The sequence below is a fragment of the Apus apus genome, chromosome 4 (genome assembly GCF_020740795.1).
Source record: "Apus apus isolate bApuApu2 chromosome 4, bApuApu2.pri.cur, whole genome shotgun sequence".
Classification (NCBI taxonomy): domain Eukaryota; kingdom Metazoa; phylum Chordata; class Aves; order Apodiformes; family Apodidae; genus Apus; species Apus apus.
In genome coordinates, this window is record NC_067285.1 from 20,823,292 (window position 1) to 20,847,123 (window position 23,832).

Below are 23,832 nucleotides of genomic sequence, written 5' to 3' on the forward strand. Positions count from 1 at the left end.
TGAATGGGGCCTTTATCACACTCTGAGGAGTTTGCTCATTCTCGCTCCTCATCTGCGTTTCCCCTCCTTGACACCCTTGTTAAAACTCCAAGTCTAAATCCAGGAGGCAGTTGCTCAGTGACCCTAGAGGAAGGAGCTTTGCTGTGCTGGTGCTGTTTGTTAGTGCCCCCTTGGCAGTGGAGGTGGGAGATGCTGTTGGTACACTGCAGAGCTGCAGCACCGGGCAGCTTAGGGGAACAGGGGCTCAGAATTGATTAGCTGAATACAGCTGGGGTCTGAGATATTTGGATGGGTGATTCTGCAAGAGAAAAAAGATAATGGTGAAACTGCTGTTGAACAGAAACAAAGGTTGCAACTCACCTTCTGAATTGCACTGACTGGCCTTGTCACGAAGGCATAGCTCTTGCATCCATAAAGGTCATAGCCTTCCTGAAGTTGCCAAGTGGTGAAGGCGGGCAGGCAGAGCCAAAAGTGGCAGTAGTTGTCTGTGGGCAGCTTATTAAGTAGGGGGCCCCTAGGCTTTTAATGCATAGGAATCATGCCAGGTGCTCTGCCATAGGAAAAGCAATAACCTTCTCTGCCTGCCAGTCAACAGGCCTTGAACTGTCTGTCTCCTTATCCTGTGTAGGGAACCACTAGTGTAGCCTACTAATGGAAATGAAGGTGCTGTCCTGCAGGTAAGGCATTAACCAGGTTTTTATCCAGAGGAGGTCATTCAAAGAAGCTTTTGTCTGGTATTGCAAGGCCAGGATCCCTATCACTGCTGTCCTAACTGAATTCAGCTTGAGGAACTGCTCTCTGCCTCTGTCAAATTCCCACTGGGGATTCAGTTTGACAAAGTGCCAAGGGCCATGCTGAATTCGGTATATAGCCCTGCTGGTATCAGCTGAAGTGAAAAACCATGTTTGCATTGTGTGCTTTCAGTGCATACTTGGTGCTTGCTCTGTTTGTGTGAGGAGCTTCTGGCTGGAGCACGTAGAGAAGCACCAGTTTAGGGTTGCTGAGTTGTTTTGGGTTGCAGATGCCATCTGCAGCTGGTCTGTTTCAGGGTTCATCCTCACTGGAAGGATTCAGGTATTACCAGTGCTGCTGCATGCCAGAGCACTGGCATGGTGGGTAAACCATGAAGCAAAAAAGTTCTTGATCACAAAGCTCTTGAAAGAAATCAAAGGACTGCAGAGGCTTAACCAGGAAGATGTATATTTACTAGGGGAGTGAGAGCAGAGGACAAGATAAGGGGCGTTTCTCATCAACATGGCCACATCCTGCCCTTGGTTTGACTTGGACAACTTGCTCTTGGGTGCAAAGAACTGAATGAGTTTCCGAGGCCTAGCAGGTAGAAAGGACATCGCCTGTGACACATCTCTAGGACAGGGGACGGTTCCCCACCCTTGCAGCTCATTTTCCCAATTATGTGATCAAAACAAGAGCCCTTTTGAATTTACCAGGGCAAAAAGGCTGTGTCTGTGACTACTGCACTCTGCTTCCAGCTGAAGAAAGTCTTTATTAATTTAATAATTAAGAGACTAATAGAAGATACTATGAGTTAATGGGGGAGAAAAACAAACTCAGTGAAAAGCCCAAGTGGCAGGAGTGAAAGGGTGTTTTGCACAAGCACAGTTCCTTTAACTGCAGACCCTTTGCTTCCTGGAGCCACAGGTGCCTGCTACACCACGCTGCCTGGCAGCCAGGAGACCTTGATCATCTCTTTCCTGCCTTCTAGGTAGATTTTGTGGTGACAAGATCCCTGAACCAGTAATCTCCATGGACAGCAGGCTGTGGATTGAGTTCCGGAGCAGCAGTAATATCCTGGGCAAAGGCTTCTTTGTGGTGTATGAAGGTACAGCTCTTAGCTAAAAGAAACCTGTCATGTTGCACGGAGCAGCCAGGATGGGATGCAGCAGTTTATGGGAGTAGCAGGAGTTCTGCTTCACTGCGTGGCTAGACACAGCCCTTGCACTTGTTTTTATGGAAGTGGCAGATTTTGAAGGCTGTTTCAGCAGACGAGGCATGAATCTTCCACCTAGATCATCCCATTTTGGGGGGAGAATGCAGCATGGCAGCACAGAGCAATACCTTCCATTCATAGACCAGGTTCTAAATGTCCTAACCAGCCCCTGCAGGCAGCAGTGCCAGGTGTACCTGGAGTTCCTTCCAGTAATTTAACAGGCAGAGTTCTGTTTCAGATAATACATTTTTATATCACTTAATGCATCTTATTTGGGGTTGTTTGGGTGTTGTTTGTTGTTTCTTTGGTTTTGTCTGGGTGTTTTTGTTGTTTGGTTTTTTTTTTCTCAAATGCAATGATTATTCTTTGGTTTCTCCCTTGTATGTTTTACTTACAGAAGATTAGAAATTTGCATGTCAGATCTTCTGGGTCAGGTACTTTGGAAACTTGCATGGCACTGAGATGCTGAAACCACTTCAGAGGAGGAGCAATACTACAAAAGTCACTAACAAATCAGTAACATCCCTTCTCTATAAATGCTTATTTTTTACAATAATTACTCTAAAATGTAGAAAAAGCCTTCATTGCTCTCTTGGCAACAGGCATTTTCTTAGAAGTTCCAGCCTTGTCAACAGTATGAGGTTGACTGTGTTGGTACTGAGTTTGCATCTTCTTTCTGCGCCACAGGAACAAGAGTGACACTGAAAGCCCAGTGCCCAAGTGTCCAATATACTTGTGAATAATAATATTAACAGAGAGAAGTGAAGAAAACACAGGACTGTCGGGGAAGTGCAAATAAAGCATATGAGAATTTCACAACAGTGTGAGGTTAACAAATCTGTTTCACAGGAGAAATATCTAGTTTTAGCAGCAATTGTTCCCCCAGAAACAGAGGTAGCTTGCCTGAATTTTGGGGTTTTTTTTTATGTCTCTCCTGAGAAGCAGCTGTTGCCTGGACCATGTGGTTTATAACAACCCTTTTATGATAGTTTGCTGGAAATAGAAGTCATCAAACTAGTGTGTCTCTAATAGGCTATTTTATTTTGGCTTACTGCTTTGGCAGGCTAGTCAGCTTAATTCTTATAGCGGGTTATTCCCTAGTGGTATCTGTTCCAAATTGAAAAGAAAAAGAAAAAAAAGCAAGGTGAGGAATGTTTCTGGGAAGCAACTTTTTTCTTCTCCATCATGTGTGTTAATACAGCATCATGCTTCATATTGATAAGTGAAATAAAAAAGTTTTACATTGGCTCAACACCAAAGTCACTTTGCAAAACTTCGTTTTCTCTTAAGAATTTTCTGCGTTTCCTGGTGATTAATAAGTGATCCCTAAAGGTTCAGTAAATGTGGGCAATACTTGCTTGGCTTGACTTTTGAGGAGAGCGAATAGAAGTGGAATGTGCGTCCAGTGGTCAAACTTTATGTCCCTCCAACTGTTCATGTTTTCATGCCTCTTCAAGACTCTGGCTTTTTATGTAGCCCTTTCCTGCAATAAACTTCCCATTGGAAAAGTAAGAAATCTGTGCTAACCCTGAGAGCAAGCAGACTATGACTGGCGGAAGCCAGCTTGTACCACAGAAACAGTGATGGCCCGTTACATAGTCCTTTTCCTAGTTCAGACTCCTGAGTCTGAGATTTTCTGCATGCCTCTCCATAATATCTTCACAAAACCTTCCTTAATCCCTATTTCCCTCTAATGCAATTCTGGTAATAATTTGTTTCTTTCCTCCATTGTCAGGTAGCTTGCTCACCTGCTTCGTGACTTGTGTCTAGGCAATAAGGGTAACCTTTATTTCCAGGTGGGATTGCCCTTAAATGTTTAGTTTTATCATTTTTTTTTTGTTCAAAAGCATTGTTGTTTGTTCCTATTTTTCTTTTGAAGTCTTCTCTCTCACATACTAAAATGCCAAAGTGGGTTTTACCACTGCTTCTCTGTCCTCTGCTTTAGCGAGAGTGCATGTAAATGCTTTTGCATCTGAACTTTGCTGGGAGCTCTGTAGGTGATTTTTTAAATTTGGATTCTTTCAGGTCTTTCCCCTGAAGTTTTAAGTAGATTGGAGGAAAGAGACAAAAGCATATTAGGCATATGATGGGAAAACTATTTGATACTGAATGAAAGCTAATGTAGTGAAACTGTTGTCATAGTTCAGTCACATTGTTCATTTTTTTCTGAGAGAGATTCAAGATGGGAAGATGCTGGTTGTTTTGCCCTTCGGCACTGCTGGCAGCCTTAAATTTGTCATCGTTACTGCCTTTTCAGGCTCTATCAGCAGATGTTTGTTCCATTTTGCAGTAAAGCTCTTCCAGTATGCTTAGCTGCTCAGCTGAATTTCAGTGTGAACTACTGCAACGGATAGAGAAAATACCATTTGCTGGCTGACAGTTTTATGGCTGTTAAAAAAACTATGTTCATTCTGTGCTCTTGTAGTCCTCTTTCTGGTATTTGGGGAAGACAGTTCTCTGAAGGGTCCCTCAGAGGTTCTGTCTAGCACCACTTGTAGCTCTGAATATGTGAACTCAAACTACCACCCAAATTGTGCTTTGCAGCTGAATCTTGATTGTAACTAGTTGGTGGTGCCTTAGCACTGATTCTCTAAGACAGAAGTTAGCACTGCACTAGTGAAACAGGGCTTTTAACTAGGTCACAGTTAAACATTAGGAGCTTACAAGACAAATCCAAAACCACGTTACCCAATGCAAGGAATTTTCAGGACATCATAGGGAGACCCACATAGAATCATAGAATGTTTTGGGTTGGAAAGGTCCTTAAAGATCATCTACTTTCAACCCCCCTGTATGGGCGGAGACACCTCCCACTAGACCATGTTGCTTGAAGTTCCATCTAACCTATTCTTGAACACTTCCAGGGATGGGGCACCCTCAACTTCACTAGTCAACCTACTCCAGTGTCTCACCACCCTCATAGTGAAGAATTTCTTCCTAATATTCAATTTTAATTTACCATTTTCCAGTTTGAAACTGTTATGCCTTGTCCTGTTGCTACATTGCTTTATAAAAACTCTCCAGCTTTCCTGTAGCCCCTTCAGGTACTAGAAGGTGCTCTAAGGTCTCCCTGAATCCTTCTCCGGGCTGAACAACCCCAGCTCTCACAGACTGTCTTCACAGGAGAGGTGCTTCAGCCCCCTGGTCATCTTTGTGACCCCATCTGAACTGCTAATGCAATGCCTTGTGGCGACACCTCAAGTGTGAAGGTGGTTGGTATCTGGCAGGTGTCATTGCAGTGCCATCTCTTGTACTTGCTGTCAGTGCTTTTTGTTTGCTTGACTTAAAGCACAGCCAAAAATTTTGTATGCATTATTTAGATGTGTGCCTTGCGTCATGGGCTCACACAGCTTTTGGCCAGTTATCTTACTTCCATTAGTTACACAGGCTTGCAGACAGTTACATGGAACTGCTGTTGCCTTTAAGGTCTGTCGCGAGCCAATGCCAGGGGGCCTACCTTTAGCTACGAGACTGCTAGTTTTGTATTAAACTACACTTTCATTAAATTTTCTATTCTTTAAACTTACTCTTAACGTTTAGCACGAAACTGTTTTCACGCACAGCAGCCTTTTGGTCTCCTGGTGAGCAGCTCGACTCACGCTTGTTAATATTGCCATCGTGTGGCTGGACTAGATTTGCAACTGTTTGTTATTTAGGTTTTTTGTCAGCTTTTCTTGGTCCTTAGCACTGGTAACAGGTTCTAAGCAGTTGGGAGGGTGACCAGAAGTGTGAAACACACAAATCAATAAAAATTCTCTGTCTCAGTGAGTTCACCTTCTAAGGTGGTTGGCACAGCAAGACAGGAGATACTGTCACTAAGATAAAAAGTTAAATTCGTTAAAACTTCCAAAACTTGTGTGTTGCCTTTGTGGAAAAAACAGTATTGATACAGATTTGAAGGAGGAAGAAGGCTATGTATGGAACAGACTTTACCTGAGGGAAAACCAGCAGTCTCATGTTTTTACTGGTTGCTTTTTTTATTAAGCTATTTGTGGTGGAGAAATTCACAAAGATGCTGGCCAGATCCAATCTCCCAATTACCCAGATGACTACAGACCTTCTAAAGAGTGCGTCTGGAAGATGTCAGTTTCTGAGGGCTTTCACATAGGAATCACATTCCAAGCCTTTGAGGTGAGGCATGTAATTGTGTATTATATTACAGATAGTATTTTTCTTCTGTAGGTCTTTTAAAAATAAGAGGAAAGTTATGTAATTTTTTTTAATTTTAAAAATAATTTCTTTTGAATATTTCAGAACAATATTTCTCCTCACTAGATATTTGCTCAGAGATTTTGAAGCAAAGTTTTAAATATGATGAGTTTTCAAAACCTGTTACTCTAGACAGAAAGAATTTAAAGTGGCACAAAATTGTTGGTGATGTTAAGTAGGGACTCATGAGTCCTTAAATTTGCACTCTGGTCCAATGAAATTGAATGGTCACACTGCAGGCAAAAAAACATCTGTTAGTATCACTGGGGCTTGAAATACTGCAGGACGTTTGTGACTCTCCAAAGAAAAATCATGATCCCAAGATGGCAGACAGACTTTGAGGAGGTCAGAAGAGGTTTTCTCCTACTGGTTATAGGATGTCTTACACTCTAAGTTAGGTTCACAAGGATCTGTTTCTGACTACTGGTGTATAAATCATGGAGAGGACCTGAGTTGGTGCATAAATCCCATCTATCCTGTGGCTTGTGTATACCTACTGTGCTTGTGCTGGAAAGGGCTGACACCATTACCTCCTAGTCATGACCCCACAGCTATTCTTGATACTTTTTGTTTGTAGTTGTTCCACTCTGTTCCTTACAGTTTCTCATGGAAAAGCAGCTTTCCAATAGTTAGGGACCAGGTTTCATTGAAGAGTAGCCATGAAATAGCAGTAGACCTGAGATGTGCCTGGACTTGAATGCAATTTCAACTGCAGGAGGGTTGAGTAGCAGCTGTGAGGCAAGTACTTAGTTGTGACCAGTTGTTTGGGGTGCTCCTTTGGAAGCTGATCTCTGGCCTAGGTCTAACTGGGTAGCTGTTGACTAAAAGCACTCATATTAGTGAGCTACAGGCACACCCTTTTCCCATTGCAGATTGAATGGCATGATGCATGTTCTTATGACTACCTGGAGATCCGAGATGGCCCCACTGAATACAGCCCACTGATCGGTCATTTCTGTGGCTATGAGAAGCCAGAAGATATCAAATCCAGCTCAAATAAAGTATGGATGAAGTTTGCATCTGATGCAACCATCAATAAAGCAGGCTTTGCAGCAAATTTTTTTAAAGGTATGTGACTAGTGCTTCTCGAGGTCAAAGCTGGGGATCACTCATTCCTTAACCTATTGCTATCCCAAAGTAATCAGTTACCACTGTATTTACTTGTAGTTAAGAGCTTTTAGACTTGTCTGTACAACCACAAATACCATACATAAATTGCTTTGAGAGCGTAGAAAGGATTGATGCTGAGGCTAGGACACCACCTCCCTGATGAAGGCAGAAAACGTTAGCCTTTCATTTAGGGGTCAGTACCAGCCCCGGCACTAACACAGCTGGACAGAATGTGGTCCCTACTTACCCAGGCCAGGGGACACTGACATTTTTAAAGAAGGTACTAGTACTGCACAAAGAGTGTTAAAAACAACTCTCTGCTTAAATTCTATTCCAAAAGAAACCTCTGGAGAGAGGGGGAATTTGAATGCATGTAGAATCCCAGGGAAAATTTCTAAGTGCTTTAGGAGACCAATGTGTTCCTAAACTCAGATCTTTTTCCAGAAGATGCAGATAAGACTAAGATTTTATTTTATTTTTAAGAGCTGGACCTAAGACATGGTTCTTTACCAGCATCCTGATGACTTGATAGAGACAAGAACCAAATATTTAACCACTTGGGAAAATACCTGTGGAGTTGCTGTGAAGTAGATTGCCAAGTTTCTATTAGGTTCAGTGACAGTTCTACTGAAATAATAGCTGCAATGCCAACATTTGGATTGCACAAGTCCTTTATTTATTTCTACTTTAACTTTTGTCTTGTGTTAAGGGTGTCACGGTCCATTTGGATCTCTCAAATTTGCAGAACAAAGTACTCATTGAATTAAACTTGTATTTCTTAATGAGCTTATGAAATAAACAAGCAAACAAGGCAGGACTCAATCCTCTTTGCTCACTCTATCACTTTAATTCACTTATTCAGCATTTAAGTCATAGAGCTTTATAATTTATAGCCCACAATTCTTAATCTGTGCAATTATGCAAAAAAATTCATAAAGTATGTTGTCTTATAAGTTTGAGAGATACAAATGGACTGTGACAAAGGGTGATTGCAAGATCACTGGCAAATACTGTGATGTTTAATTCTAGTCCCTGAAAAGCTCTCACAATGCCTAAACTTCCTTGTTTACATTTCTCAAGTTCTATAAAGACACAGAATACTTCTTTCTAAAGGTAGTTTGGCTTCTTTCAGGAGCTGATAATGCAGGTTGACTGTGGCAGAAATGTCTTCCGGGGATTAGCACTACATGGAGACTTCTTGACCTGCAGCAAGTCAGTTTGTAGAATCTGAGATTCTGCTGTAAGTTTGTAGGTGAAGAAGGTTATACATCTGAACTTGGAAAGCTTTCCTTGTGATACAGATAGTGAGAAATATTTTTTTAATGTAAAAAAAAAAAAATGGGAAAAGAAAAAGCATGAACATGCACTGCTGGTGCGGTTGCAAACACAAGCATTGTCTATGGAGTTTTTGCTGGGAGCCTAGAGTTTGCACTATCTGCTCAGGCTTCACACATTTGAAACTGAAACTGTGAAGCTGGTGGATGGTTAAGGTATTGCTAAGTCCTCATGCTAGAAAGTCCAGCTAAGAAACAAGTGTATTTGCTTGGGCCAAGCACCTCAATAACCATAGCTACATAAGTTAGCCAGCTTGTATCATGGACAGAGCTGATGTCAGTTTGCAAAAGCTGGATAAACATATTGGTAGGCTACACGTAGAGTTTCAAGCTGGGATCTGAAACTTGCAACCTGTACCTCCGTATGCAGAGGGATCGTGACTACCAGTCACTCTATGAACAAAGTAGATGAACAAAGTCACTGACTCTGCAGGCACTCTTCAGACTACCACCCATCTCTGATTGAACAATGGGTCAGCTTTGCCTTGATGAATTACGAAAGGAGTAGGGGTTCTAGTACATGTCTTACAACACAGAAAGAAAAGAACTCAGCTTAAAAAAAAAAAAAAAAAAAGTAGAGTTAAGGATGGAATTGAATGTTACGCTTTGTGAGAACTTGCAGTGGTAACTTCTAACTTTTCAGATAAAATAAACCTGCAAGCAGCTAAGACAGTAAGGCAGCTCTGAGAGGGTAAGTAATTGGTCACACCCAAGAGAATGTAAGGAAGACCTGAGGAGCAACTACCTCATGTCCCTCCCATCATGTGTATCTCAAGGGAGGCTCTAGGATCATTCTTTACTACTTGTTTTCATTTTGGTAACAAATTGTATCACTGGAGCCTGTTTTGTATATGGCTGTGTTAATAGTGATGTGCTTGTCTTACACGTGCAGTCTTGTGCCTTTTTCCTTCATGGCACGCATTAGAGGAAAGATAACACTTTGCAAAATATACCTGCCCATAGCGAGTACACGTACTTCCCATGGTAAAAATTGATCACAGGGTTTTTTGATGATCGTAGGAGTTGCAGCCTCTCTTTTCTCTCAAGCAATTGATTTAACAGCCAGATTAAAAGTTATTGAACTGGCACACAGGCATGGAACAGTGAAGAAATACCCTTTCTTCACAAATCCACAAAAAGAAACCAGAAAATAAAATCTGGGCTGGAATTCTTGAGGTTGGGGGAAGGTTTTGCAGTAAGACCGTGCTATCAATAGGAGAAAATGTAGCATTTCATTTGGGAGTGGCCTACAATGATCATATAGCCAAGAGTGTTCCTATTTGGTCTTTGTAGCAGTAACTGTTACTGGAACATTATATTGGATGTAGGTGTCAAAACGTTGGTAGTGGGAGGCTGCAGGGGCTGCCCAGGGGCTGCCAGACAGATGATTCAAGCTGGCTTAGCTGTGGACTCACCACAGGACACAGCTGAGCCCATCAGCTGATCTGGTGGTGCCTCTGTGAAAACACATTCAAGAAAGGTCAAAATATTTTTGCTTCTTTCCTTCTCTCTTCCTTCTCTCTTCCTTCTCTCTTCCTTCTCTCTTCCTTCTCTCTTCCTTCTCTCTTCCTTCTCTCTTCCTTCTCTCTTCCTTCTCTCTTCCTTCTCTCTTCCTTCTCTCTTCCTTCTCTCTTCCTTCCTTTTTCTTCTTTTAATTTTTTTCTTTTTTACATTTTTTTCCCTTCAGTTTCCCAACACCCAAATCAGTATTCAAATATTTATATTATTTAGCAAGAAATTAAGTTGAATTCCCCAAAGTTAAGGCTGTTTTGTCCATGATAGTAATTGGCGGGTAATTTACGTGTCTCAACACCAGAGCTTTCTTGCTCCTTGTTTTCCTGTTTTTTCCCAGCTGCAGTGCCTGCTCCGTGGGCTCAGCTCGGCAGCTTGTGCTGTGGTCCTTTTGTCAAGAAGAGTTGCATGAGGAATACAAGGGGATTTGGGTGGTCAGGGAAGTGTAACTTGTTCTGATTTTCTCCTGACAGAGATGGATGAATGTTCTTTGCCAGACAATGGTGGGTGTGAACAGCACTGTGAGAACACACTGGGCAGTTACAGATGCACCTGCGAGCCTGGCTATGAGTTGGCAGCTGATAAAAAGAGCTGTGAAGGTGAGTAACCTACAGATTTAGGCATTTGTCTGTAGGATAGGTACTACAGCTAATAATGAAATTGTAGAATCTTGCAGATGCTTTTCCTTGCCTTGCATCCGCTTTGTTTCTGTTTATCTTCTCCCGCCTGAGAAATTTTATTTTGTCAACCTTTTCCATTGAAAAATAAGTTTTGAAAAAATGGAAAATAGTCTAATTCACTACTGTCAAATATCTCTAAAACCAGTCTCGTGGCCAGAGATACCTGTTCAGATCAGATCTCCCACAGTGTAGCTTACCAAAACAATTCTGATTCTATAGGGCATTACAACCTAAGCACTGAGTGACCCAAAAGTGTTTCAATCTAAGGCTGAGTTTGTTGTTTTTTTGAGAGAAATTTCTTTTTTAAAAATAATATATCAATGTGTTGCTTTCAAGCCAAACAGACATTCCTCATATTGAGGAGTAAATACCCTTCTTCTGCTATGGGGGAAAGGTTACCCAGATCTTCTGTAGAAACTGCTTCTGTCAGCTTTCTATTTATACAGTTGATCTCTTGCAACAAGTGTTTCATCCCACCAATACAGCTGTTGGTGTGATGAGAATCCGCCCATTGCTTCTGTCTGTAGCTCTGCCTTTCAACTGAGACACGGGGGGAGCTCCCCACGTTGTGAGTGGTGCTCTCAATGTCACCTGGTTTTGCCTGACCTCTACTTTTGTCAAAAGCTCCTTGGGGAAGGCTGCTGCTGACTTGGTGAGGGCAGAGTTAGTTATGTGCAACAGGCTTTTCGAAGCTTTACCTTATTTTTTAAAATAATTTGCCATTTTGAGCAAGCCAGTTGGTATAAGTCAGCAAGCTTTTTTTTTTTTTTGAATTTCACTCTTAACCTCCTATTTTAAACTTAATTTGTGGGCAATATAGGAAGGATAGTCTGTGAAATTGTAGTGATGCACATCAGAGTAAATTTCTTTTGTTTCACCAGACACAGTTGCTACACTTTTGTATTGAAGCTGCACCACTGGGTTAGTTCTCTTAATGCCAAATGATACTGGGAACAACACACAAAGTTTTTATCCCTCTGAGTTTTGAGGATCTGGCCTTATCTCATTAATCCCAAGAAACAGCAAGAAAAAATTGCTTTGCTGCAAATAGAGGTTTGCAGCAAAAGAGCAAACTGAGGTTGTTTTCTTTGAGGTGAAAGCCATGCCCTTCCACAAGAGGATGAAGCTGAGATCTCCTAAATTTTTAAAGGAAATGAGATAATAAAGCTAAGTCTTTGGCTTTTTCTTCAATTTTCTCTAGAGAAGATGTGGTCCACATGTAAGTCTCTGAAGAGTTGACAGGGGTGTTTTCCCTAGGATTTAATTTTCTTCCAATTATTTCATTAGTTATTAACTTGAAATATTAAGGTTTGTAGGACTTAGTGTAAGTGAATTTCCCAATCTGGCCTTTACAGCTGTTTTGTGCATGTCAACTGATCCACAGTAAGCCCAAGGCTAGAGAATAAAAAGTAGATCAATCTTACATGCCTTAAGCAGCTCTTGAGGTCATAGCCTGGCTGTGTGTGTTTCTCTGGTGTTTTATACAGGTGAGGTTTCTATCTTCTTTGCAGCTCCCAGCATTTTAAACTTGTTCTGGAGGCTGGGATTTGAAATGTGCCACCAACCAGGATGTGATTAATTTCCTAGCTAGCAGTGTGGCCCAATCTGTGTGTCTGAACAGAACCAAGTAAAACTCGTGTTCATTTATTGCCTCTCCAGCTGCCTGTGGGGGCTTCATCACCAAGCTCAATGGGACCATTACTAGCCCTGGATGGCCCAAGGAATATCCTACTAACAAAAACTGCGTCTGGCAGGTGGTAGCTCCAGCCCAGTACCGGATCTCTCTGCAGTTCGAAGTGTTTGAGCTGGAAGGCAATGATGTACGTAAGCAGTCCCTGCATCTCAGAGGTGTGACTATTGGCTAACTTGGAGCTTAATAAAGCCTTGGGGTGCAAGGAAGAGGAGTCTTTTACTGGTGGAGCTTCTTGTTGTTTCCTAGCCCTTGATATAATAAGCCAGTAACAGTGATTGTTCTCCTTGAAGTCTGGATCTGCTTTCTCTGTGGAGTGGAAGGATTAAAGCTGTTCTGTTATAAATGGGCTTATTTTCTCTACAAACTTTGCATAATTATGGATGTTTTCCAACCATAAATGTGTCCCATCTCCCCGGAGCTGTTTTTGCAGGAAAAAAGCTGAAAATGAACAGTGAATTAGAGTTCTTCAAGGATAAACAAAATAACCGCTGGAAGAGTCTGTTCTCTGCTCTGCTAAGGGCAGGGTGGAGTTTTAACAAAGTGTTCAGGTCTCACTTTCCCCACTGTAAATAGGAGCAGTGGCTCTTTCTTAATTTAGCAGGGTGCTTAAATTAATTCAACAGTGTCAGGTTCTTGGATAAGGTGGGAGTAATTATTTTAGCTAAGTTAAAGGGAACCTTTGCTGTTTTGATAAACACACTCATGTTCTAAGACCAGGGCAGCAAGGGAAGGGGGGTGAAAACACTGACTGAGGAGAATTTGGAGAAGATATGAGTGTGTTTGACTATAAGGCTTTTGTTCCCCCTCAGTTAAGTCTCTCTTCCCTTCCTCTGAAATGCTCTGTTCCAAGTCCATAAAGTTGGGAAAGCTTCTCCTCTCTTGGCAGGTCTGTAAATACGACTATGTTGAAGTTCGTAGTGGGTTGGCTTCTGACTCCAAGCTGCATGGCAGATTCTGTGGCTCAGAGAAGCCCGAAGTAATCACGTCATATGGCAACAACATGAGACTGGAGTTCAAATCGGACAACACAGTCTCCAAGAAAGGCTTTAAAGTTCACTACTTTTCTGGTATGTGGCTGTACTCTTTCACTTGCTTAGCTTGTCTGAACCTCTTGGTTTTGGTGAATTTTCTTCAACCTCCTGTCAAATCAGGCAGAGCCTGACGTAGGTAATTAGATTTTAAAAGCATGGTTGTTCTGTGCTGTGTCACCTTACATCTTGGTTTTTCAGTGCAGTGTATTGTCCAGTTTTATAGTGTGGTGTGAGTAAGATGTGTGGATTTCCTCAATGTTTCCAGTCCTCCCACAGCAGAAACAACAGGGAACCACATCCTAGTAGTTATTTCTGTCCCTGGAGGCATTAAAGAAAAGCTTTTTCCTCTGAAACTACATAAGTTAGAAAATTTCCAGAAGTTTTCTATATAGCAGTCTTTCTCATTGAAGCAGTACATACTAGTGGAAGTTACTGATCTTCTGTTCTGAATAATTTGAAACTCGTGGTGTCAAAGATATACCTGGTTGGCAGGCAGTTCTGTAGGTTAACTATACATAGTATGGAAGTGGAAATTCAGTTTCATTCTGTGTTTTCAGCACTCACTGAGGAATATGTATGTTTTTGAGGATGATGATCAGGTGTAATGGCCTTGAAATAAGACAGTTGCACAGTAGAATCAGGGTTATGTCTTTGGCTTATTAAATCTAGCAAGAGGAAGGAGCTATTCAGCCTGGAGGAGAAGGCTTCAGGGAGACCTTACAGCAGCCTTCCAGTACCTGAAGGGGCTACAGGAAAGCTGGGCAGGAGCTTTTCATCAGAGATTGTAGTGATAGGACAAGGGGTAATGGTTTTAAACTGAAAGAGGGCAGATTTAGGTTAGACATCAGGAAGAAATTCTTCACCATGAGTGTAATAAGGTACTGGAATAGGTTGCCCAGGGAGGTTGTGGAACCTCCCTGCAGGTGTTTAAGGCCAGGCTGGATGAGGCTTTGTGCAGCCTGGTCTAGTGTGAGGTATTCCTGCTCATAGCCGGGAGCTTGAAACCTGAGGATCTTTCAGGTTCCTTGCAACCTTAGCCATTCTGTGATTCTATGTTTCATCTAAAATTATGTTTGGGAGTGAGAAGACAGATGAGGTTAATGAGGTCCAGGGAGGGCATTAACCCAAGAAAAACTGGAGATAAACTGCTCGTAAATCGAATTGGAGTGGGAGCCATGAACAGCTCCCATGCTCTGAACAGTGAGATTGAGGAATGCATAGCCTTGAACACACAGGTGTGAACATCAACTGGGACACATTTCAGCTTCAGGGAGCAGCTTGTGCCTTAGAACCTCTTCTCTGCCTGCCTGCTTGTGCTCCCAGACAGAGCTATTTAAAGATGGAGGCTCATCAGACCATGTAGGAACTTGAAACTGTTAAGACTAGCCAGTAGATTTTTGCCTAGGCTGGTGAATTTGAGTGATACTTTTCCTTTAATCTATTATAAAAGAATGAGATATTGCTATAGGTTTCTTTCAGGTAGGAGTCCTTAACTATTAAAAAACTACATTATATAGCTAAACAAATTTGTGACGCATTTTATGGAATGAAAGACAATTGAAAGAGAGAGACAATTTAGCCCAGTTTACCTGGGCTGAAAAGCTGACTGGACTAATCCAGCAGCAGAGGCTAGAGGTTTGCACTGGTCTCTGCCCATGTGGGACTCCCAGCCAGTGACTGTGGTAACCTGTTTCTCACTGTCAACTTGATGTTTGTTGGTTTGATCCTGCACAGACAAGGATGAGTGCTCCAAAGACAACGGTGGTTGCCAGCATGAATGTGTCAACACCTTTGGGAGCTACATATGCCAGTGCAGAAATGGCTTCATGTTGCATGAAAATGGCCATGATTGTAAAGAAGGTAAGGTCCCCACTCCCTGCCCTCAGAAAAGACAAAGTGCTTCAAACATGGTTTGAGTGTGGATGCTTCCTGCCTAGTGTGCAAGCGATGCTTGTACAGCACAGCAGGCTGGGACATGGAAAAAGCCCCAGCTAGCTGAAAAACTACCTAGAAAAAGGAAGACGACAAGGGTTTGTTTTCAGATGGATCCATTCCTCAGTCTGGCCCTCTGTATGGCCAGGGGAGATGGACCGATGGAGGCAGAAAGTCAGTCTAGTGAAAGGAGGAGTTGTGGACATCACCATCAGACTAGTCACTGCTGCTTCATTCAGTTATTGGGTTTGAGTCAGGAGAGAAAGGATAAGCTGCCAAAGTTACCTCTCTTCCTGCACTCCTATCCCTGCTCTGTGCTGCTGTGGCCCTCCTTTGTACAGTCTCTGGTCCTTGTCTGGTATCTCCATGACCTGATTCAGCTTTCCAAGTTGGCAAAACAGCTCAAGGCTGAGATAGCACTGCAGTCAACATGGTGGAGGGGTTGGGCACCATGTTGCTGAGAACAGGGCAGATGATATGGAGGAGTCAGAGAATGTGTTTGGAAGTAAGAAGATGGATGAGTTTAATGAAGCCCAGAGTAATGAGATGGTGCATTTCACCAACTGCCAAGTTTGCTCAAAAAGTATAGGACAAACTCACCAGAACCACACAGTAATACTGAAAGGTCTCGTTTGGTGACTGAAGCCTTCCCTGTTTCTGCCCTGTTGAGTGTCTCAGTGGGCAGAGAGGAGCATGTAGGATGTTACATGGTTCCCATGTGAGACCTCCCTCAATGCCTCCATCTTGTCATCTCTTTTAAGCTGGTTGTGAGCACAAGCTGAGCAGTGTGGAGGGACTGATGAGCAGTCCAAACTGGCCTGACAAGTACCCCAGCCGGAAAGAGTGCACCTGGGACATTTCTGCAACGCCTGGCCACCGAGTGAAAGTAGTGAGTAACCAGTGAGTGGGAGCACAAGGGGAAGAAGCAGGCTGGATTGTGAGGAGCTGAAGTGAGCTTTTTTCTGCCACTGTGTGAGTGGGAGGTTGATCCCTGTGGGTCCTGTGTGGGGTGCTCAGAGCATAGCATCCTGGGTGGCTGCCCTTGGCCTGCAAAAAGAAGGTGTCGGAGGCAGGGATGAGGCAGTTGGAGGATGCTTGGGCAGATCACAACTGTGGACCATTGTTCTCTCTGTTAACAGAAGGTATAACATGCTCTCCCTCCCCTACCTATCCTTGTGACGTACTCTGTTGGGACCAAGGTGGTGGCAGGGCCAGTCCCCAGCCCGTCTGAGGGGGCTGAAGTGTCAGACCCATTTTACAGCATGGCCTAATGCATATGGCAGGACATGCCCAAACCTGTGCAGATGACTTATGCACTGAGGGAAATAATGCCTGGATCCTTGTGCTCAGTGGAAGCAGTATTGAAGAACTGCCCATTCATTGTGCTAGGCAGGGGTCCTGGAAGGAAAATAACAGTAGATAAGACCTGCAGTTGAAAACTGTTGTCATATACCCATGTGAGGCAGCAAAGCTAAGGCTACACAGCACATTCATATGAACTTCTTAGCTTTGGCACCCTGAGATCACTCTTGTCTAAAAGTGCCCTTTTCTGTTCTAGTTTGTGGGAGGAGTGGGACAAGAATACCATTTGACCCATTTCTCACTTGGTATTTCATCCTCTGCTAAATTACATACTCAGATTTGCAAACGTCTGTCTTAATTCTCCTTATTCTTGCTGTAGGTCTTCAATGAGTTTGAGATTGAACAGCACCAAGAATGTGCCTACGACCACTTGGAAATATATGATGGGCCCAACAGCAAGTCACCTGTCCTTGGACGCTTCTGTGGCAGCAAGAAACCAGAACCTGTAGTGGCTTCTACCAACAAGATGTTTCTCAGGTTTTACTCAGATGCTTCTGTGCAAAGAAAAGGTTTCCAAGCAAAGCACAGCACAGGTAAGCTGGTGGCCTGCCAGTACCCCAGTGTGATAAGACATCACAAAATCTCACTGCATTGTTTACCAGGTGAAATGAGACTCGTTTTTCTCCCAAATAAGCTTAACCTGAATTTTAAGTGGTTGTAAATTGTGCCAACCAGTTCCAAGACCATTATTGGCACCATACCATAAATGTGAGTTTCCTTACTAGCTCAGAGGCCTCTTGATGTCAGACATTCCTGCTCACTTCTTTTGTTTGAGTTGGAGGTAATAGGTTAAGCAGCAAGCCATTCTGTTCCACATCAACCCACAGAAAATGAGGTGATGCAACTTAGCCCGTGGCCCACACATGGAACAGGCTGGTTATGGTAGAAGTAGAGATGTGTAGTAGACAGACACAGCAACCTTGATCTTCTATCTGTGGCAACCTAGAAGTGGTTGTGTTGTACCAAGGTGCACTTTTTTAAAATCCCTGCCACTGTAAACAGATGAAATGTGTTCTGAGCAGCAATGCATGAGACACACAGGTGGAGACAGCTTCCTGATTGGATTCAGGGAAACTCTATACCAAAACACATGCATTTAGCACAAGCACGGGGCTACCTTTGTGCAAAATGGATTATGTTTCCCAGTTTTCTAATGTGCTTCCACTTACCACTGGTAAAATACTCTGAATCAGAATTTCAACTGCAGGACAAGTGCAAAGAACATGTTAAAGCTTCATTTTAAGCAATTGCTTCATAAAATAATACCTTTTTCCAGAGCATAACGTGTCATGAACCCTATCCTGCCAGTTTTAGCTGATTTTCTCTTTCGTTCTGTGTTCTGTACCAAAAGGACTAAGCCTCTCTACACTGTATGGGTCAGTGGATTAATGAGTGACTGGAAAATTCACTAGTTTATGGTAGTTTGCTGCAGCAGTTAATTACCTTCCCTGTTGTGCATGCTCTTCATGCTGGAGGTCTTCTCTCTCTACAGATGGCCCAAAATTGGGATGGCAAGTCTCTGTTTTGAGGTAGACCCTCTGATGATGTGTTTTGTGCTCTCTTTTTCATCCAGAGTGTGGTGGGCTCTTAAAGGCTGAAGTACAAACTAAGGAGCTGTATTCTCATGCTCAGTTTGGGGATAACAACTACCCAGGTCAAGCAAACTGTGAATGGGTGATTGTAGCTGAAGATGGTTATGGGGTGGAGCTGATATTCCAGACATTTGAGATTGAGGAGGAGGCTGACTGTGGATATGACTACATGGAGATTTATGATGGTTATGACAGCACTGCGCCCCGTCTTGGACGCTTCTGTGGCTCGGGGGTAAGCTGTGGTGGTGAGAATTTCATAGGCATAACTAGAGGTGACAAGGAAGGGTACCCTCATATGCTTTTTGAAGAGTGGCAGCTCTCACAAACTGGTGATAAGAATGTCTTCTGTGTCTGGGTTTTGCTCTTCTCCTGCTGCTGGAGATCACAGCCATTTCATCTGATGCACAGATTTGGTCTGAAAACCATGATGACTGACTTTCCTTTGTGAGTCAATGGTTATTGAGTATGACAGCCACAGAGCTGTCATACTGCTGTGCCCCAGCCCTGCTGCAAAAATGTTGGAAACAGCTTCCAAAGGCCAGTTTCATCCTCAGTCACTTCCTACCAGAAGCCAGGTCACATTGTGGCTGGGCTAGGGCAAGGGATGGAGGGACTTGCAGAGCTGCTTGATGACTCCATGGTGGTGTGCTGTCTCCTAAACTGTTATCTGTGTCCCCATTAAGAGGAGTAACTCTGTCAGGATGAGCAATAGTGTGTGGTATTTAAAACCAGAGGTTCTGTGTTTTAATTTCTCTAGGACTTCAGCAATGAAGTGGAGGAAGTTCTTATTGCATTTAAAGAGAGACATCCAAGGAGCAGATGTGTCAGAGCAGTCCCTGCAAGTTGGGAAATGGTCTGGAAAATAAAGGCATAGCAGCTAGGTATGAAGTTCAAGGCAGCAGGGTAGTAATCTACTTACCTGTACACAGACAAATGGAGAATTGCTGAGAAAGTGTTGGTCCTGCAGAGAAGCACAGAGAGGTTGTAGCAGGTCACAACAGTTAGGGAGATAACCAGAGTTGCTGTGTAAGAAACACAGCTAAGTTATTTTGCTGCTCATGAGCCCTAGGAGGGCCTCAGCTGCTAAACAGGGTTCAGTTTGAAATGTGTCATTACCTGAGAAGTTTAGGACAAATTAGAGAAAACTACTCAAAAGACTGGAACAAGAACATCCAGGAAGTCCAGTGACTGTGACCTACAAAGAACAACTGGAAGAACTGGGATTGTAGAGTGGGCTGGCATTAGTCTTGAAACATAAATGGCAGGCATGCAAAGAGCAAGAGAATGTGCCCAGAAAGTCAGAGCAGGGCAGAAGGTACTGAGCACTCATTCATTGTTTGTGTTTCTTGGCCAGCCTGTGAGCTTAAATTCTAGCATCATAGTGCAGACAGTTATTTAGCCTTCAGACCTGACCATTCTGTGCTGTCTTCTTTACTTTTTCTGCAGCCTTTGGAAGAAATCTACTCTGCAGGGGATTCCATCATGATTCAGTTCCACACGGATGACACCATCAGCAAGAAAGGCTTTCACGCCCAATACATAAGTACCAAATTTCAGGATGCGTTGCACATGAGAAAGTAGTTTGACTGCTCTTCACAGACATTCCAACCTGAAGATTGAGACATCAATCTTGTGATCCTTGTCTTCTTTTTTTATTATTATTATTTTTTTTTTTAAGCTTCTGTGCACCTAGCCAAAAGCAGTGTACAGTATTTGCTGAAACTAAAACTAAATTGAGTCTCAAAAGTTTGCCTCTGAAATTATTAGCATGACCCTTTCTTGTTAACATACCCAGGACCAAAAAATTCTAATCATACCTGCCAGGCCATAAACATGGTATTTTGCACAGCTTGTCATGGTGTGAAGACCAAAATCAAATTGAGTAAAGCTTTCATCTCTTGCATATCCTATTTCTAGATGACATTTCTTAAACATCCTGTACCCACGAGCTGTCTGAACACATTATCTGGAGTAGATGGTGTGGACAACCACCTAGTAGGATTTTCTCAAAGGATCTTGGGAGCCATTCACTCTCTCCTACCATCCCAAAATACTCTGCAATAAGTGAACAGCCAGATGGCTAGGACTCTATCACTTCTTCTGTTCCATCTATTTATTGTCTTGGTTATTATAGGTTGAAAGGTAGGCAGGGGCACAGGGACAGTCTCTTTAGGGCTGCTACCTACTTGAATTGTGGTGAACGAGAAGGACTCAGTACCTGATTTTTCAGTAATTTTCATGGTATATGTTGAATGGAAGTACTGTGATGTGGGTGGCCAAGGGAAAGGTGGCAGCTGACATGGAAGTGCTGTGGTGGGATGCAAGGCATGACAGCGTAATGGTAGTAAAGCTTAACACTGTAGTGCTGACAGCATGCTCCAGTTACACCACTAGGCAAGGCAGCTCAGAGGGCTGTGGCAGCAGTCCAGGCCATCTTAAATAAGGAATCTCTCCTCCTTACTCCACCCGTCTGCTTTTTCAGCCTTCTTTATGCTGCTGCTTTTCCTATAGTACAACTTCCATGTGAGGCCTTCCTTTTCACAGCTAAGCTGCTCTCCCCAGGGCTCCCCACCACAACTTTGTTAAGCTCTGCAACATCAGCTAACTAGAGCAAAGGCAACGCTGGGCCAGAGATAGGGTGGCCCTGAGGCAGAGGGAACACAGGCCATGCTACAGGTCAGCTGTGGTGAGCTCTGGGAACCTGTCAACATACGAGAACTTTAGACATGGAACTTGGAACGGGAGAGCTTGGCTGGTTTCTGCTTCCTCGCTGTTCCTTGCTGGCCTGTGGCCCAGTCTCTTAACTTCATGGCCAAGGTGCAAGCAAAATGGTGACTTAAGCATTTTGAGCCACAAAGCTCAGACATGCTCTACACTGCAGTTATTTATGTACATGGAAGCTACCAAGTCATGGACTTGCAGAATTAACGGATAGCTTGGCACTTCTTTGGAAAAAAGCAGGGCAAATTGTGCTTTTGGAGCAGCCACTGTAGATGAGTGGTTGATATGGGAAGAAAGAAAAAAAACAACAACACTCTTAAAACGACTCTATTCTGAATGATATTTCATCAAAGCACTCATGGGCAATTATGAGCTAAAAGCTGAGGTATGTTAGCTTTAATAAAGTATTTATAATCCAAGGGTTACTTGTGTTTACATAACCACTGTACTGTTGGGCTTCAGGATGACACCTCCTCTCTGGTGTACGATTGTGGAAAAGTGTGGGGCCAGCGCCACTGTCAGACACAAATTACATTCCTGGAGATGAGGGCATTTCCAGATGGATAATAAATAGACCCAGCCCTCTCCAGAAGTCCTTGAACAGATTATGGTCCAAGTGTTGTGAATACTGGGAGAAGCAAATGCATGAAAATATTTTCTTGCTTAGAACAAGAAAAATAATTTATACGCATACACACAGGATTATATGTATATAAAGTGTGCATGTAGAAAACCAGTAGTCAAAGTCTTAGTAAGTTTCATGTGAACAATACTGTACCATTGACTATAGCTTTATTGCAGGCTGTATAAAACCATGTTATTTCTGTTTTGCTTTTTTTTTTTTTTTTTTTTTTAGCTCTGCTGTGTTCCTCTTTTTTAATTTTGTGGCCTTTTTTACATGCAAGATCTGTGATCTCAAGCTGTTTGACCACACAGATCTGGGGAAGTGAGCTATGCTAGATGGGGTCTGCATTGGTCCTTCAATTCCTTGACTCCATTCAAGCAAAATTGCAGTGACTCAGGTCTGGAAATAAAAGTATGACAATGCTTGTGAAACAGAAGCGAAGACTCAGGTGGCAAGCAGTGCTTCACGTTTCCTGATTCTCTAATGAGAGTGATGACTCTGGAGACAAGTGACTGTAGGAGCTTCCGGTGTACTTTAACGTCTCTGTTCTGTATTCTGGTAATTTCCTACCTTCCCCAGACTGGTTTGTTGCAGATGCTTGAAATGTGGTTTGACAGATCTATTACACTTGTTAGCATTCTTGCAGGTCTCTTGTGACAGCGTGCTCACAACAGTTGTACTGTGCATTTCAACCAATGATCTATGTAGATTATTTCTGCTGTACTGACTGGGCTTAATGGTCAATAAATCTAAATGTGTGAAAGTTTCTTAAGAAGAATGAAAAAAAATTCAGACCCTCTAAGCTGTATATACGTATTCTGGTATGGTTTTACATTTCATTAACTAAGAGGAGAGGAGGGTCTAGGGGCAATCACAAATGTACCTGTGCCGAGAATGAGTCTCTGCATGCTTTAAAAACTGTGGATTCAGTTGACCATTCTGTTGTACGCATGCATTTACCACTTCCTCAAGGGGAGGAAATTTCTTAATACATTCCTTGTTCTGCCATCTCTTGTTTGTGTCTGCTGCTAATACTGGATGGGATTTACACTCTGCAGGAAGTGATTTTTCCCTTGAGCCTTTGGCTTTGTCCTGGCTTTTGCAATCAAAGGGGCATTTAGGAAGTGGGGCAGAGGAACAAGTTGGTCAGCCAAGGAGCTACAGCATTGTGTTCCATGCTTTAGTGGGCTGAGATGTAGATCTGCAGTCATAAACATTAGAGGTCTGGGAAGTAGGCCATAAGTTGAATTCAAAAGAGGAGGCTTGTTTACTACACTACATGGTATGGCCATCAGCAGCAGGTCCCAAAGACCCTGGGACATAAATCTCTTGTGCAAATGACAGCAGGATGGGCACAAGGCTGATGTTCCTTACTGCAAGTTGTGGTCTGCACTCTCCCTGTGGCAGCAAAATGTTCAGTAGCTGGACAGCACCTTAAAGGCTTTTTTCTTCTTTCTGTTCACAGCTTGATGTCTACCCTGCTGGCTAAGGGTATCATCTGTGTTCTTTCCCCAACACATACCCAGTTCATGCATGTCCCACCACCCAGAATATTTCCTGTGGTGTGTGTCACAGCCACTCAAACCTTCATGGTGACTGAATTTCCTCCCAGCTGTTCCGAAAGGAAAAGCAGCAATGAAGTAAGGAATAAGCATCCCTGTGTAGCCTCCTGCACCAGAGTATTGTGCCACAGAATAATCCTTGAATAACCCTGGAGACTGACAGTCAAGTCAGCATCCAAAGTGAGGGCCAGAAGCCTTCACTCACACAGAGTTACAGTCCAAAACAATGTTGAAATACTAGAAATTATGCAGCCCAAGTGAATCTGGTGGGAAATAGGAGGCAAAGTAGAAGGTGGAATATGAGCTGAAATCACAGCTGTAAGAGAAGCACATGGATATTTGCAATTGCAATGAGACAGCTTTTTTCTGTGTGGATAATCTCTTGTATGTGTAAAGATGCTTTGCAGGCTTTTATCTTCTCTGCTGTTCAAATGCCATGTTCCCTCAATGTTTCTTTCCACACTGTTTGCTTGATACCAGTGCTGTGTGACATGGCCAGTCCTCATTTTCTTTGCTTGTTT

At 42.9% G+C, this 23,832-nt stretch overlaps 1 protein-coding gene across 4 annotated transcripts in view; it reads left to right on the forward strand.

The window, feature by feature from the left end:
- TLL2 (tolloid like 2) overlaps window positions 1-22,043 on the forward strand; it is a 94,624-nt gene extending 72,581 nt beyond the window's left edge. For 3 of the 4 annotated variants that reach the window (XM_051619419.1, XM_051619420.1, XM_051619422.1), the window contains 11 exons: window positions 1,724-1,840; window positions 5,934-6,079; window positions 7,030-7,225; window positions 10,587-10,712; window positions 12,453-12,613; window positions 13,373-13,553; window positions 15,252-15,377; window positions 16,211-16,338; window positions 17,131-17,344; window positions 18,385-18,635; window positions 19,850-22,043. In XM_051619419.1, the coding sequence (XP_051475379.1) occupies window positions 1,724-1,840; window positions 5,934-6,079; window positions 7,030-7,225; window positions 10,587-10,712; window positions 12,453-12,613; window positions 13,373-13,553; window positions 15,252-15,377; window positions 16,211-16,338; window positions 17,131-17,344; window positions 18,385-18,635; window positions 19,850-19,984 (1,781 nt within the window). In that variant the 3' untranslated portion in view covers window positions 19,985-22,043. Of the gene's footprint in view, window positions 1-1,723; window positions 1,841-5,933; window positions 6,080-7,029; window positions 7,226-10,586; window positions 10,713-12,452; window positions 12,614-13,372; window positions 13,554-15,251; window positions 15,378-16,210; window positions 16,339-17,130; window positions 17,345-18,384; window positions 18,636-19,849 lie in introns of those variants that run through there. The other variant, XM_051619421.1, reaches the window with a different exon arrangement.
- Window positions 22,044-23,832: the final 1,789 nt, after the last annotated feature.